Raw genomic sequence first — 19,361 nt, forward strand, 5'->3', positions numbered from 1 at the left:
GACCTTTCACTCTGCTCTGGTGTAATCCTCACTTTATCCTTAGAATAATAGCCTTGAAGTTTCAGAAAGGATCCCGCTATCTGTTGTCAGTGCACTTTGGGTCATATCTTTAGCAGTGAATAGCAAATGCACATGGTTGAACAAAGTAAATTAAAAAGCCATTTATCACCTTATAGTACCAGAGGTGCATGAGAAGTAAATTAGAAAGGACAGGAAAGAATATGTAAATAATAAATAATGCCACGATAATAGAGGGCCCTTTCTTGGGTCAATTGTCATGAACTGGACACTGAAAAGCAGTACCGGGATAGCCAGAAAATTATACTACAAAGGTAAATAAATAAATCTCCCCCCCCCCCCACAAAATGACACTTAATATTAAATCTCTAAGACCCTTTAATGTTAACCAACTCAATGTAGCTTTGTTCTACAGACACTAGTTAACAGGGTATAGATACATTTTTTTAAATGACCCTCAAAAATTATTCCATAGAACTGGCTTTTTTATCTTCTTTATAGCCTTTGCTAAAAACACATTTTTAACAAGATTGTTGCACCTCAATTCCCATTTCTTAGCTATCAAAATTATCCTCTACTTCAGAAAGTCATTGCTAAGGCTTCAGCTTAAAAATGATCACAAATAGCCAGGGCCGGATTTCGCTTTGATGAGGCCCTAAGCTACTGAAGGTAATATGTCCAGCTGTCCTTTGTCAACAACAAATTGTTGCTGTTTTTTCTATTGAATGTATGCTATATGGTAATTTATGGACCTAATGTGTATCTAAAGCCATTTGCACATAACAAAATATGCATTTTATCAAAGTACCGTATTTTTCGCCCTATAGGACGCACTTTTTCCCCTCCAAAAATGAAGGGGAAATGTGTGTGCGTCCTATGGGGCGAATGCAGGCTTTCGCTGAAGCCTGGAGAGCGAGAGGGGTCGGTGCACAGCGCAAAAGCTCAGGGGACAGCAGGGAGGCGCAGCGCCGCCACCCTGCTATTCCTCGACCTGGTCTGGAGGCTGGCGGGGGGGGGGCGGAGAAGCAACCTTGCTTCTCCCCCCTGCCAGCCCCACAAGATCGGGGTCTAGCGGGGAGGCGGAGCACCGCCACCCCGCTATTCTCTGACCTGATCTGGAGGCTGGCGGGGGGGTGGAGAAGCAAGCTTGCTTCCCCCCCCTGCCAGCCCCACAACCTCGGGGGATAGCGGGGAGGTGGAGCACCGACACCCCGCTATTCCCCGACCTGATCTGGAGGCTGGCGGGGGGGAGAAGCAGGCTTGCTTTTTCCCCCTGCCAGCCCCACAACCTCGGGGGATAGCAGGGAGGCGGAGCACCGCCACCCCGCTATTCCCCGACCTGATCTGGAGGCTGGCAGGGGGAGAAGCAGGCTTGCTTTCCCCCCCTGACAGCCCCACAACCTCGGGGGATAGCGGGGAGGCGGAGCACCACCACCCCGCTATTCCCCGACCTGATCTGGAGGCTGGCGGGGGGGGGGGAGAGAAGCAAGCTTGCTTCTCCCCCCCGCCAGCCCCACAACCTTGGGGGACAGCGGGGCAAGCCGCTGCCCCACGGAGGCTAGAGAGGCTGTCCCTGAAGGCAGAAGAGGGAGACGGAGCGCTCCGTCTCCCTCTTCTAGCTTGGGTATGGCTGCGCAAACCTGGGGGGGGAAATAAAATTTTTTTCCTTGATTTCCCCCCCCCCCCCAAAAAAAAACTAGGTGCGTCCTATGGGCCGGTGCGTCCTATAGGGCGAAAAATACGGTAATTGTTGAACTGAAATACAATTAAGAAGTATATTAATAGTGAAATAATTATTAAGCTCTAACTGTATGCAGGTTTTATTTTCTTTGTTTTTATCTTACATTTTGGAAATGAACATCCAGGTTTGTTTTCCTTTAAATTTTTTGGGGGCCCCCTAGAGAGTGGGGCCCTAAGCTAGTTTATCTTATATGTAAATCCAGCACTGCAAAAAGCCTTTATGGCGCTGTGGGTTAAACCACAGAGCCTAGGACTTGCCGATCAGAAGGTTGACGGTTTGAATCCTAGCAGGCAACCGAATCCTAGCCAACCTAGCAGTTCGAAAGCATATCCAAGTGCAAGTAGATAAATAGGTACTGCTCCAGCGGGACGGTAAACAGCGTTTCCGTGCGCTGCTCTGGTTCGCCAGAAGCAGCTTAGTCATGCTGGCCACATGACCCAGAAGCTGTACGCCGGCTCCCTCGGCCAATAAAACGAGATGAGCGCTGCAACCCCAGAGTTGGTTCACGACTGGACCTAATGGTCAGGGGCCCCTTACCTTTACTAGCTTAGCTTTACTACAAATAGTGCTGTTTGCTCCCATTATTACCGTATTTTTCGCTCCATAGGGCGCACCGGCCCATAGGACGCACCAAGTTTTTTTGGGGGGAAATAAAGAAAAAAAAATTTATTTCCCCCCCAGGCGCTTGTGGGGCCAGCAGCGGGGAGAAGCGCTCTTCTCCCCACCGCCTGCCTTCAGACCAGGTCAGGGGACAGCGGGAAGACGCGCTGCGCTTCCCTGCTGTCCCCGGAGCTTGTGGGGCAGGCAGCGGGGAGAAGCGCTCTTCTCCCCGCCGCCAGCCTTCAGATCAGGTCCGGGGACAGCGGGAAGACGCGCTGCGCCTCCCCGCTGTCCCTGGAGTTTAAGGGGCTGGCAGCGGGGAGAAGCACAGGTCTCCCCGCCGTCAGCCTCCAAACCACATCGGGAGACAGCGGGATGGCAGCGTTCCGCCTCCCCGCTGTCCCCCGACCTTGTGGGGCTGGCGCTGGGGTTCTCCTGAAGTCTGGAGAGTGAGAGGGGTCGGTGCGCACCAACCCCTCTCACTCTCCAGGCTTCAGCGAAAGCCTGCATTCGCTCCATAGGACGCACACACTTTCCCCCTTCATTTTTGGAGGGGGAAAAGTGTGTCCTATGGAGCAAAAAATACGGTATTTTTCTAAGGGAACTACCATTGTGGACCTTTTCTTCAAGCTAAAAGTATTACCAATTACCTTATACCCATTACTATTGTCCCTGTATTCTTTATTATCTTAACAGAGACCATCCCTTTTTGCTAGTGGAAGCCAACCAGACAAGGTGATGGGCAGAATTTTTTTTACTGATCTATGTAAGGCTGGCATAAAAGATGCATTATGAACTTAAACTTGCAATTCTCCCAAGGCTGCTTTGACCTCTGCGCTCCTATGTAGATTTTAAGCAGAGTGTTTTCCTTCTGGCTGGCTGAACAGAAAGTAGAATCTCAGCTGATGCATTTCAGAAAATAAGTCTTCTGCTTCCTGATCATCCAGTCAGAAGGAAAGCCCTGTGTTAAGACTCTGCCGCAGAAAAAGAAGGTCAAGGAAACCCAAAGGAGTAGCACCTCAGTCAAGACTGTAATGTATCTTTTATACTACAAGCTAGTCTTCTTTAGAGAGCCAGATCCAACAGTGGACGGGTAGGCGCAGGGCTGTTCTGCTTCCTTATGGTGAAGGGACCCTTGCCTTATGTACTCATTAATAACAGCTGCTATGTATAAAAACACTGTATGTTTCTAAAGTTCTCCTTTGCATTGGGCTTCATGATGAAAAACAAGCCTCTAATTGTGCTTTGCTTGGTTGATGAACTCATTTACAGTACTCAGCATAGTAGGATATATATATACATATAACGCCATAACTTGAATATCAATAGTTATTAACTTGTATAACTAAATACCGTATTTTTCGTTCCATAGGACGCTCCGTCCCATAGGACGCACTTACTTTTTAGGGGGGGAAATAAAGGAAAATTTTTTTTCCTTTATTTCCCCCCCAAAACCAGGCCAGGGAACAGTGGGATGGCTGCGCTGCGCCTCCCCGCTGTCCCCCAAGCTTGTGGGGCTGGCCGATGTCTGCCCGGCGCGAGGGGCGCTCTGCTTCAGGGCGCCCCACGCGCCGGGCGGCAGGCTGCCGCCCGTAAGCATTGCGCTCCCGGGGGGACTTCCCCCGGGGCGCGCAAGGCTTGGTGACACCTCCGCGAAGCACGGGGCGTCCTCCGAAGGGCGCCCCGTGCTCTGCGCTGCGGGCTGCCTCCCGCAAGCCTTGTGTTCCCGGGGGACTTCCCCCGGGCGCGCAAGGCTTGGCGACACCTCCGCGAAGCACGGGGTGTCCTCCGAAGGGCGCCCCGTGCTCCGCGCTGCGGGCTGCCTCCTGCAAGCCTTGCGTTCCCGGGGGACTTCCCCCGGGCGCGCAAGGCTTGGCGACACCTGCGCGAAGCAGGAGGCGTCCTCCGAAGGGCGCCCCGTGCTCCGCGCTGCAGGCTGCTGCCTGCAAGCCTCGCGCTCCCGGTGGGGACTTCCCCCCGGGCGCGCAAGGCTTGGCGACACCTGTGCGAAGCAGGAGGCGTCCTCCGAAGGGCGCCCCGTGCTGCACGCTGCAGGCTGCCGCCCGCAAGCCTTGCACGCCCAGGGGAACTCCCCCTGGTGTGCAAGGCTTGCGGATAGCTTCCTGGAGCCTGGAGAGCAAGAGGTGTCGGTGCGCACCGACGCCTCTCGCTCTCCAGGCTTTCGCCAAAGCCTGCATTCGCTCCATAGGACACACACACATTTCCCCTTCATTTTTGGAGGGGGAAAAGTACGTCCTATAGAGCGAACAATACGGTAACATGTATTGCTTCATGTTAACCACTTGGCAAAATGGTTATGGGGCTGAATTTAGCTGGACCAGTTTGACCTCCAGTAAGTGGGTTGTATCTGGCCACTGTTATCCGGTGAGGCAAAATCACACTTGGCCCAGGGATTGGGGGAAATGTGCTCACTTCACATTATAATGCAGACCTATGTAATGTGCCCTCTGTGAATGAATACATGAACTGGAAAAACGAGAAAACAAGAGACAAAAACAGACAACTTTGACCATTCATAGTTCAGCTTAGCAGCCCAGGACTAGCTTCGAGTGTTCACAGAGAATCAAACTGCTCTGGCGTGTTGGCAACATTTCTGAAAATGGGACCTAGAAGGATAAGCAGCCCCTGAATCGGGCCTCCCCGCCGCCAGGTACTTTTCAAAATATAAAGATCTTCACTGTAATAGTGAAGCCAATTCATTTATGCATAATTATGTCCCATGTTATTTGAAGGTAGACCATTGACTATAGTTAATATATGCAGCTCCTCCAAGTACAGGTCCAAATATGTTAAATGACAATAGGCTCACCTACAGGAAAGACAGGAAACTAAGCACCATTGTTCTCCTATCTCAGTCCAGTTCTTCTCAAATTGAAGGTTCTGCGCTACAGGTGGCAACCTTTAGGCAGCAGCCGAAAGAAAGAAAGAAGATTCCACCTAAACATTAGGAAGAACTTCCTGACAGTAAGAGCTGTTCGACAGTGGAATTTGCTGCCAAGGAGTGTGGTGGAGTCTCCTTCTTTGGACGTCTTTAAGCAGAGGCTTGACAACCATATGTCAGGAGTGCTCTGATGGTGTTTCCTGCTTGGCAGGGGGTTGGACTCGATGGCCCTTGTGGTCTCTTCCAACTCTATGATTCTATGAAAGGAATGTGTCAGAGGGTAAAAACTGCATGTGGCTGCTCACTGCTACAGGGGGATCAGCCCTTTATGCTGACAATCCTGGGATGGGGGCCAGGTAGGAATTCTTCCATTTTGCAGATTGGCAATGGCCACTTGGTTTTCGCCTACCTCTTAGCCTACCTCGTAACAACTTTGTAAGGTTTGGCGGTTAGGCATTGGCTCACTATTCCATTAAAGGAATGCAGGGCCTGGATTCTGTCCGATGTCCGCTTGAAGGGCCAGGGCCATGCCAGGCCTCTGGAGACATGGAGGAGAGCTACAGGCAGGTTCCCCCCATGTGGTTTACCCTTACTGACTTCCTGCAAAGGGGGCAGGAGTCCGATATGGTCCTTTGCCAATACTGCTCACATTTCCGTAATCAAAGTTTTGGCCTAAAATTTTGCCCAATAACCAAAATTCTGTGTCAGAGTGAATTTTATTCTAACGAGGGGCTGGTTTGGGGGCCTTGCCACGCAAACTGCCTTCCTGTAAAAAATCCTGCTATGCCTTGATGGATAAAAAAATAAAGATTGTAATACTTTTGAGCAAGTGCTGCCTTTTCTTCACAACGCTAGCCAAGTCTTTGAAGAAATATAAATAAATGTATTATTGCTGTTTGCTGCCTTTGTCTTGTGATCCACAAATCTACATTCTCTGAATTGAAACAACGTGCTGCTGCCTAAGAATAGTGCTGCACTCTTTCTTTTTTGCAATTTCAGTGAATGTATTTAGACATCTGTCCTGGCTTTTGATTTTAAAAACCACAGCAAGGCAAACATTTTGCTTATCAGTAGATTGCAGATTTGACTACTAACAGCACGGTTGTCATTTCTTTAAAGGTTAGTTGTGAATTCCAAGTTTGAAAGCTTCAGTTTAAGATTGCAGGTAGATGCAAAGTGCAACGTAATTCAAGATATAGGAGCTGATAAGACACTCGGTTATTCAAATACAAAGACTTTAAGATACTACAGAAAAGAAGTGCTAACAACACAGAAAGCAAAATGACATTAAAAAAACCAAGTGGGAGAGTGCACTTGAACACCATATTTACTTGAATCTAATGCTCACCTTTTTTGGCCAAATTATGTTATGAAAATTAAGATGTGCATTAGATTTGATGGCACATTAGACTCGAGTAAATATGGTATATACAGAGGCAGCATAAACAAGATCATTGAGTGAAGATAACATAGCTTCCAAGTGCATCATTGAGTGCAACAGAACCCTGTGTTCATGCCAAGTTCACTTCCAAATTCTAAAGCCCTCTATAAAAATGAAGACATCTCTCTCTCTCCCTCTTACTGGGAGAATATGCTTAGCATTAATAAAGTAGGACTGAAGATATTGGGCCTTGTCCCAACTATTCTGGACAACAGCCATACAAGAAATATGTAAAATAACTAAGCAAGTAATAGACATCACCCCAGAATTGGCCCTACTAACATCTTCCAAGACAACAATGCCCATTTACACCACAAAGAACTCATAACCCACCTACTCTCAGCAGCCAGAAGCATCATAGCCAGACACTGGAGAGACCTGTCAGGAGTAAGCATGGACCAATGGTACCAAATAGTATGGGAAACAGCCCTACTAGAAAAATTAACTAATAAACTGAAACTGACACGGGGACAAACAGAAGAAGACACCTTCACCCCGGTATGGCTCCCCTTTATCACATACACAGCCCAACAGGACAATGACAATAATCCACCAACAGCATACAAATCAATATGGCTAACCTGATCCAAAACACCCACCCACCTCACTCATACACGAAAACAAAGATCACCACAGCCAATCACAAGCAAACAATCACACCCTAGGCCAACCCCAACCTCTCTCACCACCAAAGGAACGCAAGTGAACAACACAAGCAATGCTGACACCAAACTCTACATACATTAAACAAATAGAAACACTGCCACCCGACCCCACCCCCATCCATTCTCCCTCTCTCCATCCCCCTTTTCTTTTTTCTTTTTTTCCTTCTCCCCCTAATGCCTCAACAAATGAAACAGATTTGTAAAAATGTTACATGGAAAAAAAAAATGAGGCATTACACTTACTTCTGTAAAACAAGAAAATCCTTAATAAAATATTTTTTTAAAAAAATGAAGATATTGGGCCTTGTCATAGTTTTAACTATTGATCATACAGAACAAACTTGGACTATTCGCCCTCTAAATATTGTGGTAGCTTCAAGGGAAAAGAACAGGTCCATTCAATTCCTTAATGTAGCAGTAGCCAACATGGAGCCCTCTAGATAATTTAGGCCTCCAAGTTCCATTGGCCTAATGGTAGGGGGCCATTGGAGTTGTAGTCTAAATCATTTGGAGGGCACCATTTTGGCCATCCCTGTCTCAATGCTTTTTCAGATAGTCTATTATTTAACTGTAGATTTCCCCTACCTGATGAAAGTGCGGGAGAGCCAAAACGGAACACCTGCTCATCCCTCCCTTTAAACTGTCACAATGCTGATATGGAGCCATACAATGTGCAAACATTAAAAAGCAAAGCACAATAGTATAGTTCAAACTGATGGGGAAAGTGGGATAAAGGAACATTTTTAAAGAGACAAAGTAGTTATTGAAGAGTCTGACACCCCCTTAGTTGTATACTGCTTAGAAATCTAAAGCCACAAATGACAAAGAAAACATTTCAAATTTTACCTCTTCTTTAAAAAAAAAAAAGTAACTGAGGAAGTGAGACTGCACAGACTTCAGGGATGACAGAGGTTTCAGGTGAGGGCAGAAATGGTTTTAGGGTCATGGGAAAGGGACTATTGGGTAGCAGCTAGTACATTCAGATATCTGTGGTTGGAAGCACATTCTTAAAAGCCTGGAAACCGATGCACATTATGCACTAAAAATAAATCCACCATTTCCATTAATTTGTTTCATATGCTCCATACACAGAAAGATGAGCAATAAATCACATAGTGCTTGAACTGTTTCAAATCACAGCGCAGTGTAATAAAAGAAACATTTTTCATATGGCAGCATTGGAATACATTGAGATGAGATGGGGATGTTCAACACTCACAGGCACTGTAGCATCACAATCTTTCTGACAAAACACAGATGCCAGAATAAAAATAGCCACGGTCACCCTCATAAAACATCTATCAACACCCACAACATGCAGCGTGCAGTTAACGATTAAAGCAATTGTGTTGCCTTAGCATTTTGTCATGGAAAATATATATTTAAAATGATAGGGTTATATGTTCTCTGTATCAATGGGTTGTTAACCCATAGACATCAGCATTGTAATTTAATATTTTCATTAGACCCTTTAACTAATAGGCTTTCCAATTGACCATTATTGTGGCCACAGAGTGGGAAGGCACATCTTAATTTATTGATGGTGCTTAATTCATTCTCTTAAAAAATATGTTGCACTGCTGATGTCAGTTCAGTCCTGGATGAACATTGCCTGCCACTTTGCAATTTCTATCAGAAAAAGATAAAATGCACAATATACAAATATCTTAAATGGTAATCATGAATACCAGAAACTGCAGAGCGTTGATATTCTGTAAGAAAAACAATAACTATGAACCTGTTGTTGATAATCTCTCATTTCACAGTTGCTGTAATATATATTTTCCCTAGGGTTGTATTTTTTTATTATTATTATTCTGACAACACAAAAGTGCACCACCTAGAAATGGAATTATCAACCAGTGATGCATCAATGGTGTGAGAAGTAGTGAAATGAAGGTATGAAATATTCCATATTGTATATGTGGAATATATTATGTTTGTGGCTAGCATCAATGTAAATGAAGGCAGGCAATGGTGAATATGAATAGCTCAAAAGTGACAGAGAGAAAAGGACAGATACCTACCCCAACCTGCGCTATCTAGCTATCGCCCTGTGGACTTACAGTATCACCAATGGGCTCACCAAATGGATCACTGTTGGATGAGGCCTGAGATCCATCAGGCTAGAATACAAGAACATAACACCTTTTTTTCTCAACAACAGAAAGGAAAACAAAGTCAGCAGTTATTTTCATGCAGTGGGTGCATTTTAATATGAATGTCTATTGTGGATGAAAATAATTTAAAAGCCATATACTACAGCTGATATTTCCTAGGACCAACTGCTGCCAGCGGGCCAGCCCTGGATAGGATAGTAAACTGATTTGAGCTCACAGAAACAGTCTTTTAGGTTAGTGCATTTTGGCCAAAGCTAACTTCACCTTCAACACTTGGTCAAGAAGCAGACAAATGCCTAGTGCATAGCTTCTGCTTTAAGCCTGCCTAATTAGTGGTTCTAGTTTGTGATGAGCCATTCATGTGAAGCAGTTACCATGGCCACGTCTGACTATTTTTGCACCGCAACTCAAACCCAGCCAAATATGAGTTTTCAGCAATGTGAGAAGCAATCTGGATCTGTGTATGGTGCCCATAATTGGTTTGTGGTCATCACAAGCAAATTTGGACACCACAGATCTGAGACCAGGTTGCCATTATCAATGTGAGGTCATGCTTCTGCTGTCTCCTTGCAAGTGGGGCAGGCACAGGGTCATGCGTTAGCTATTGTATTCACTACTCGTGCTATTCAACTTAAGCCAAGCCATGTGATTGTACTGACAGCAAAACTTATCCATATTGTCACCTACCCAAGCCACTACACATTGACCTGTGAAGGGTTGTCCATTCCCAGCATTAAGGTGTATACTTACTTTCATTTTCAAATGTCACTGATTCCCCCCTCCCCCTGGGAAATCAATGTGTTGTGCTATTTTTACAATGTCTGAAGAAATCTGCCAGCTCCTCCCCCGAAAAACAATCTGGTCATATAAAGCATTCCTGTTGAATGCTAGAAAATGGAGAGCATGGATTCCCTCTTCCCTGCCAATCATCCTCCCTGGCTTGCCCTGGAGAAAGCAGAGGGAAGAACTCACTTCTCTGTAAGATCCTTCCTAGGTTGAGTTCAGCCTGAAGGGGGCAAAACTCGACTCAGACACTGAGTGCCAGGGGCTGCATTTTGAACTCCCCCCCCTTGCATCACACCAAAGTCTTTCAGCCCCAATATCCTTCTGCGTTTCTAAGGCAGAACTGCAAATTTATATTGGCTACAATGGTGCCATCACACAAAGCTTTGATGGCACACTTCTGCTTCCGGTTCTTGAAATCTAATTAACAGTTGCTCCTCCTGTATTCTGTCTCTTCGAAGAGCTGGCAGGAGGAGGTAGATACAGACTAATAAATCATGAGAGAACAATTCAGCTGAAATGTATAACAAGTAGGAACACTCAAATAGACTGCATAAGCTGACATGTAGATAAAAATGTTAAGTTAATCTGTGCAATCTTCCATTTTGACTTACACGTTTTTGCTTCAGCAGTATACGTGCTAGTCTAGCACATATTGGTGCTGATGGGGAAACTGGAAGAGTGAAGTGGGAGCACTGATCAACACTCTGTCCTCTGTCATTTACATTAGTTGTGAGCAGTCAGGAAAAAATCAGAAGAGTTTGAAGGGTGGGGGAAGAGGGATGGGTTCATTATTTCTCCTTCCATTTGATTAAACATTGCATCAAATAGGGAGAAAAATTGAGGGAACATTTGGGTGCATATCCTAACTCTCTATTTTTTGTAGGGCAACCTTCATTGCCCAAAGTCAATGTTAAGTGTCTATAATTGGACTTGGAAACTCTCCTCTATTTTCGTCTACAGTCCAATTTTCTTGATTGAATACTGCCTTTAATGTGATCTACAGCAAATGTTTTAGTACTCATGCAAAGTAGAATTTGACTAGAATTTTCAAAATTTTCAGAACTGTGAACCATGTACATAGTAACTGAGCAGTTTATGGGTTAATGATTTGGAGTTGTCCCACTTACCGCTTCCTGTTCTTCACTTTTACTTGGACTTTCAAAGCCCTCTTCAAAGAGGTCATCTGCAGCAGGGTCACTGGTATGAGATGCTGAGGATTTGGATGGAGAACTTTGTCTAGGAGCAGGAGTTGGAGCTGAATAAAGACAATAGAGATAATTTGAATTGAATGGATGACTGACTCCTAAATATCACCAGAGAACCTGCTGGCAGGTGTCTGGGTGGGCTATGAGCCTAGTGCCACCCCCCCCCCCGATTAACAATAAATGGATTTGAGAAACTTGTCTTAAAAGGCAAAATTGTTCTTAGTAAAGTGTTTGGGAACCATTGAGTTTGACAGTTTTGAAAGATTCAAAACATTTTAATTTTAGTTTGCAAAATTCAGCAACCTCTTATCATTCATATGACAACAAACAATGTCCTGGGTTTACTTTGTTTTTAATTAATGCAGCAGTACCAATGCATTTATCTTAAAATCTTTAACAAAAATTAGATAAATATAAATAAATAAATAAATAAATAATAGAAGCTTTCTATCACTGGAAGATGTCCAACTACAGATGCCTACTGTCATTTCTTCTAACTACACTGTGAAACAAATGAAGTATAAAATTAGCAGTAGTCCACTGAAATCACTTGCAATGCAATTGGTGCAGTACCATCAGAAATACACATTAAGCACACTAAAGGAATGTTGCTTCAGTGCAGTGATGATCCATCACCGCACCTGCTTAAATCCAACTCCTCCATCCAATTTTATTGTGTGTTTAAGCACGGGAATCATCTCATCAGCAATTCTTAATTTAGGGTTGATTCACACAAAATGTTTTTGCAACAATGTAATCACAATGCTCAAGTAAGGCTGGTAATTATGAATCCAAAATCACTAAGCCACCATTGCATCAAGCACAGCTTCCATTGGAGGAGGGGAGCAGAAACCCTCACCAAATTTCTGGATTTCCTTAGCTCATGAAGATAGCAAACAGAATCCCAGCTTTGGGAACTTCCAAAGCCAATTGTGCAAGCCAGTTTTTATGCATATTTAAGATGACACTGTCTTTCAACAACTAAATTACACTGTCTTTCAAAAATGAAATTCATTAAAAGTAATGTGTGTAATTAATTACGGACATCCATGAACTCCATGCGATTATCCTCTTAATTTTTAATTACATTCATGGATACTTCTGACAGCTCCATCTCAGAAAAGGGAAACAATGTGCGGAAGGTTGCGGCAGAAAAACGGGGAATACTCACGTGAGTTTGTCGATGGCGTTGTAGAAGTCACAGGAGTCAAATTTAACTGAGAGATGTCAAAGTCATCACAATCATCTGCTTCCTGTGCCATCCCAACTTTGTTAAAGTAACTGGAGAAGGCCTCTGAGGTACAACTGAGGGAAGGCTGATCTGGTTTTCGTGATGGCACTGGCGGAGGCTGAGCCATCTGGAAATCTTTGAACATTTCTTTTCCTGCTTGCTGCCTAGGCCTATCTGTCTGCGGACTGGATCTGGTGGAATCGCTTGTAGGTGGAACGGTAGCAATGGGAGCAACGGTACCTTGAAACATGGCTGCTTGTAAAGGCAATACAGTTTGTGTTGGCATGAAGGCAGCAGGCTGAAACTGACCAGCTACAGATGGCCATGGTTGCTGGGTGGGAGAAAATATCCCAGGTTGTCCCCATGCAATTGACTGTCCTCCCTGCATCACCTGAGCAACTGGAGGCTGAGCACCCATGGCCAGTTGTTGTTGAACAAGAGGTTGTTGTCCCCAGAAGGAGGGCAGGACAGCTCCCATTGCAACATAACCTTCGGGGGGAAAGAGAGCGGGGACAATTTCAGAACAGGAAGAGCAAAAAAAGAACAGGGCAGCCAAGGAAGAAAAGTTGGTCAGATATACAAATGAGGAATCACAGGGAGTTTGAGGGACTTCTGTTGCTCCACTGAAAGTGTTGTTGGACAGAGGCATGGGGCAGATTCAGAAGCTGTTACTAGACTACATGCAAAACTAAATCTATTTTAATGAGACGGCATTTTCCAATAAATAAGAGGAAAAAGGGAGTGTTCCGAATGATGTTTTCTTTGCCCTTTCTTCTGAACGGAAATCTTCTATATTAGAGTATTTGTTTTGCTCACTCACCCAGCCTATCACGGACCAGTACTTAGTTGTACCAGTACTTTGCTTCCAGTATTTTTAGCATGACATAAGCTTCCTTTATTCTTGCATTTTCAGTAAGTAGGTTAACAAAGGGTATTGTCTTCACCTATTCCATACCATAGTTTACATCTAAACCCTTTTCTTTCCATGTTGTCCGTTGCCCATTTATTACCCACAAATTTATCAAGCTAATTGCCCAAGGTGCAACTGAAATGACCATCTGTGTAGACTTCTGATTTCCCCTCTATTTATTCTGGACATTTAGCTCCTTACTCACTGGATTTCAGTCACACAAGAGTAGAAGAGGTATCTAGATATGGAGAATGTCAATCATATAAGCGAGATTTTGAGTAACATGCAGAAGTTGGGCAAACTCACACAAACTGTATGCAGAAAGGTGAAAGTAGTATGGAAAAAACATTCGCACTCACCCTGCCCCAGTGTATTCATACAACCCCTACCCCCTGTCCTGGCATCTCTAGTCAAACAGGTATTGCAAGTTTTTGGAGCACTGCAGATAGCCTACAAGACCTATTTGATCTGACTGATTAAAACAGAGCATGCAGATCATTTAGAACTGTATTTCTGGCCCTCTGTGAGAGTAAAGGTCAGCAGCCAAGCCCACACTACTGCTTTAGAGGAGTAGGGGACAGCTATATAAAGCAAGACTGCCTCCCCTCCTCAGTTGTGTTTTGTCCTCCACCCAGCCACCTGCCCCTTTGGTGCAATGTCAAAACATTCCAGTTGCTAAAGATTTGTGGTGTTTTTCTCAAAGATGGGCCTAGAGCTTAATGGTCTCCTCCTACCTTTGTGAATTTGGTACCAAGGGTAGGTAAATATAATGAATATCCATACACAAGTGCAATGTAGATTATATGAAGAAATGCACAAAAAGCAACAGTCTGGTGAGTGCTCTGAAGCACGTGTAGAAGATAAAATGAGTATCCTCATACATAACCATTAAAATCTCAAAACAGGTAGGATTGTTAGGGGTTCTGAATAAATGTCTCATATCCACAAGGATGGGTGTGTGCTAGACAGGCAGAACTCCCTCGGCACAATGAAGCGACCATGAAGTAGGGAGGTGACTGCTCCTCAGACCATTTGGGACCGTAGGTGATGGGAGGGAGTTTTGTCACCAGCATTTTTAGAACCCATTGCAAAGACTTTAATGTTATAGTTGATAAAAGTCTTTCCCCACTAAAAACCTAATCCGGTGTTCCATCTCATTAGCGCGTGGGTCGTGGTGCTATGATAGCTCCACCATCTCTATGAAACCCACTCACCCACCCCAATTATCATCATCTGTTCCCACTCTCCATGAAGCACACGTGTAATTGGCCTCATTAACCAACATTAATAGGAAAGAGCAGCCATGTGTGCTTAGCCTTCAAGTTTAGTTTTAGGTTTGGATAAGGTAGGACAGTGTTTGAATGTTCGTAGTCCAGGCTGCACTCCAAATGAAAGATGCCACTTCTTTTCTAAGAGATTTTCTTAAAATGTAGCCAAAAGATCCATTAGCTTGCAAAAACATTTTGTATGAAGGCCTAGTTTCAACATTTTACATACATCACTTCTGATTCTTCTATGTTTCAGTTTCTTTTTTTGTCCATCCAGCACACCTTAACATGGGAAAATTCATTTAGCTTCTTAATTAGTAGCCCCCTCTCCTTAATCATGACCTGGCTGAGTATACTAAAGCAGCATTCAAATGTTATTCCCCTTTCTCATTTTAATGTTTACTCTACCTAGATTTTGATTATTATTATTTTTGCTATACGGAGATTAAACAAGTTTTGCTGATGAGGCATGTACACAATAAGGTAGTCTTTATATCGCGAAAAAACCCTACACATTTATTTTGCTATGGAAAGAAGCAGTTTTCTTGCTTTATATTTCAAAGCCAGCTGTTAGCATGTCCACAGCTCTGACTAGATAAAGCCAGGCTCATTTTGAATTTTTGTATTCCAAAACTTCAACCTATTTCATTTTCTGGACAATGGGATGTGTACGGTAACAAAATAAAAATAACACACAGAAGCGGAAAATGGGATAAGATTCAAACCACACCTGCAATCTGTTAGCAAATTGTTATACATGTAAATGTGCAAGTATGCAGATATAGCCTAATTTAACATCAAAGGAGCTGCGGGTTGTCCAGTCAGGAATGGCTGGCAGGGTGATGCTGCCCTGTATCTCTGGCCGTGGTGTTGCTACTGCTTACTGGGACAGTGCAGGGCAAAGATCAGGGCTGCACAAGCATATTCAAACCCCTACACTGTCCCAGGAAACAGCAGAAATATCACCAGTACACTGCACCAGCTACTTCTGCTAGCAAACAGGGAACAGGCTTCATAAGTCTGTATGTCTTTACACTCTTCTTCCTAGCAAAATCATGTAATATATGCATGCACATGCGTATGCACTTGCTTTGCACAATTTATTCCAATCACAAAGTTTAATTTACTTGAAAGCAGAAACTAGAAATTTAGTGCAGACACAGTTCTGGCTAATTCACACCTAACATTACAGTGGATTTCCGGTATTTTAAAGAGACAAACATACATTTTCATTTGTGTTATTTCTTCCCGATAAAGAACTACATAAGCAAAAGAGGATTTAAGCAAAAGCAACTGCTCAACAAATCAGAAGTAGTAATGGGGAACAAATGTATTGACTGTGTATTATTCCAAGCTTCAGAAATGAGGTTAAGCTATTGTTGTTTGCATTTTGGACACCAAAGAACAGTGAAAAACATAAACACCAGTCTTTTTTCTCCTGTGGCTACCGGAACTCCAGGAAAATCAAAAGAGAAAAGAAAGTGGCCTTGAGGAAAGAGACCTTAAGCAGTTTGAGAAAGAGATTGCCCAAATGCCTTCAGAATAATATGGAAGGATTTAGGAGTTGTTCACTGAATGAATCACAAATGGATTGCCAAACTCTTAAGGTGTAAACTGTATCTACTGGGTTGGGGGGCGTAAATAAGATGCCTGATGTGAGGTGTTCATTTTATCTGTGATTTTATATCTGTAATGGGTCATTCACTGCAGTCATTGATTAATGAGCAGGTATGCGGGAACTAGCACTAACTAAATTTACTAATTCATCAAGGGTCTAGATGTTCTGATGTACAACAGAAGAGCTCCCATTAAAAGCCACATATGCTCAGACTGGCCTTTAAGTTCTCAAGTTATATAGCATGATGTGAAAAACTCACCTGAGGGTACAGCAGCAGTGCTGTAAGGTACAGAACTAAATACATCTGCACCAGCAGGAAGTGACTGGGATGAAGATGGGATAAAGGCATCACCTGGAGTTGCGGGGGTCTGTAAAACACAGCAAGATTGGAGCGTGCTGATTAAACATACATGGGTGGCATCTCAGTTGTGGCTTCTGCTGCCAAGAACTGGCTCTACACCCTTTTTCCTAATTAAAAAAAGCGACAGAGAGGAAAGCATGGGCTGGGGGGGGGGGTTATAAGAGAGGAGATGCAGAAGGGAGAGAGCAGCAGGAAAGTGGGGAAAGGAAAACAGCAGCAACTAGAAAACATAATGGGAAACTACATCAGGAAAATCTCTTACGATTTGTAATGTATTAAATAAACCCGAAAGTGTTCTTCCCCAGCTCCTAGGATATATGCAAATTCCTACAGCACCTGTTCTCTCCCACTCCCCATGAAAGGTCTAAGGCTGTGTGATATTAATAGCTTCACAGGGGATCAGTGTAAGCAATTAGTGCAGAAAAAGAAGTAGAAAGGTAATGAGCAATTTTACATAGGGAAAAATTCAAACTGGGTAAAATGATTGCAAACCTTTTTGAAATTCTTTCAGCTTCAGTATGGGGCATTGTTAGTCATGAATATCTAAATGCATTATGCTGCTACAAGAAGCCTGCCGAAAGTGGCATGTGAGAAAGAGGCAGGACATTTCTCTCCGGTACTTACAGGGGGAGAGGTTACATCAGGAGGAGTGGACATGTCCCCAAACAGCTCTAGTTGGGTAACAGCCTGCAAAGAATTGCAAAAAGAAAGAAAAAAGATTTAGGCATGTCTCATCTCTTATCCACTGAGCAACACAGAAGCCAGTTTTGTAATGGAAAGCAAGAGTAACTTCTCAAAACAATGCTTTCCTCACAATTTTTTTGGGCCAGTCTGTGAGGCAAACCTGAACAAATGTCTGTCATTCCATTAATATCTCATTGGCACTCTGGATATTAAAGGATTTAAAAAATAAATAAATCCACAGATGGTGTGAAAAGGGAAATCTCTACACAGAACCCCCTCCTGATCAGAAGACAGGATCAATTTCTCCCCCCTGCCCTTCGTAGAAATTTCCTCCTCATAGAGGAAGAAATTTATCCAAAGGTTGCACTGGCTTCAATTCTACTACCTTGTCAATGAGTACCCAGAGAATGACCTTTACAAACCTCCCACAAAGGATGCTATGTCCATATCATCCTCTCACCAAGTGAGCCATCAAATGGAACAGTTCCCACTGTCCTATAGGTATCTTCTATTGACTCCTTCTGTCACCTAAACCATTCTGTTCTAGATGCATTTCTTCCCAAGGCAGGCTGTTTAAAGGCACCAACAAGTGTGTTTTTCACTAATAATTTACATCCTTCAGACATTTAACTTGTATCAATCCCAGTCTCTGGAATGAACTCTTGGGACAAATGTGGCAGAACCTGTTTCTGAAAACCTATGAGAAATGAGTTGCATTTGGCAAGGGAGGAAACAATATATATTTTTTGCAGAGTGCCAATAAGGAAGATTGTCCCTGAGGAAGGTATTTCTTGTTTCTGAGCACATTATGCAAAAATAAAATATTTTGGTCATTTTGATACATTTTTCTGATTTATCTCTGCATTCGGTCTCTCCATTCCCCCCCCTTTTTTTTGGCAGTCTGCCTCCATCATCAAAAATGCCTGTCCCACTTCAGGCTGCCATCAGCAAATCATGGATGGGTGCACTGAATATGCATGAAAAAATCCTGGTTGTGGATGCTAAAATCATGCTGCTGATAATGCCATATTAAATCTGGGCTCCACTTGCAAGATTTGGACTTTATGGGCATTGGATTTGAGTGTGGAGGTCTTCCCAAATAAGACAGCCATTTATGGATACCCAGCAACTCCAGAGGCAGAATCGGCCAGTCTTCTCAAGCCAATCATATGATTAACCATTAAATAATGTATGCTGTACTGCTGTGTTATTTCATTACTGGGACTCTCATGAACTTCACAGAGCCTTACATTCAAATCAGCATTCAGGCAGAGCTTTAGAGGTGTTCAGTGTGCAAGCTAACTATAATGCTCAAGAAATTCCAGTCTCTAACAGTATGCCTTCCAAGCTTGGAGCTCTCTGTCTACTTATGAACAAATTCTACAAAAAGGATATTAACTACCTGAGCTGGAAGGAACTCCAATTAAAGGCCCTCAAAACTGAAAGTGAACTGGATGCTTTTTATAGCACAAAGCCCTTAAAAAACAAAAAGGAATTTGACACCTGCGTTGTCTTAATATGAAGGAAAAGGGATTAGCTATTCCACATGTAAATGCAAGAAAGGCAAGGCAGATTTTCAGATGCTTGCTTTGAAGGCATTTGGTCCTGTAAAATTTAATCATTTAATAAGAAGTCATTTTAAAGGTTGTGTCCCTATTGTTGCAAAAAAAGGTGTAATAATAATAATAATAATAAATTTTATTTATATCCCGCCCTCCCCAGCCGAAGCCGGGCTCAGGGCGGCTAACAACAGTAGACCAGCACAAACAACACTTTAAAATCATTCATTATAAAATTAATTAATTCAAGCC

General features: G+C 43.5%; 1 protein-coding gene across 13 annotated transcripts in view; it reads right to left on the reverse strand.

The window, feature by feature from the left end:
- Window positions 1-19,361, reverse strand: part of DAB1 (DAB adaptor protein 1) — a 635,724-nt gene that overhangs the window by 5,778 nt on the left and 610,585 nt on the right. For 10 of the 13 annotated variants that reach the window (XM_083448084.1, XM_083448089.1, XM_083448085.1 and 7 more), the window contains 5 exons: window positions 17,491-17,553; window positions 16,765-16,873; window positions 12,650-13,198; window positions 11,401-11,528; window positions 9,395-9,493 (listed from right to left, as the gene is read on the reverse strand). In XM_083448084.1, the coding sequence (XP_083304210.1) occupies window positions 9,410-9,493; window positions 11,401-11,528; window positions 12,650-13,198; window positions 16,765-16,873; window positions 17,491-17,553 (933 nt within the window). In that variant the 3' untranslated portion in view covers window positions 9,395-9,409. The remainder of the gene's footprint in view (window positions 1-9,394; window positions 9,494-11,400; window positions 11,529-12,649; window positions 13,199-16,764; window positions 16,874-17,490; window positions 17,554-19,361) is intronic. The other 3 variants (XM_083448096.1, XM_083448088.1, XM_083448087.1) reach the window with 1 other exon arrangement.

Source organism: Podarcis tiliguerta (assembly GCF_965153285.1).
Source record: "Podarcis tiliguerta genome assembly, chromosome: 6".
Classification (NCBI taxonomy): domain Eukaryota; kingdom Metazoa; phylum Chordata; class Lepidosauria; order Squamata; family Lacertidae; genus Podarcis; species Podarcis tiliguerta.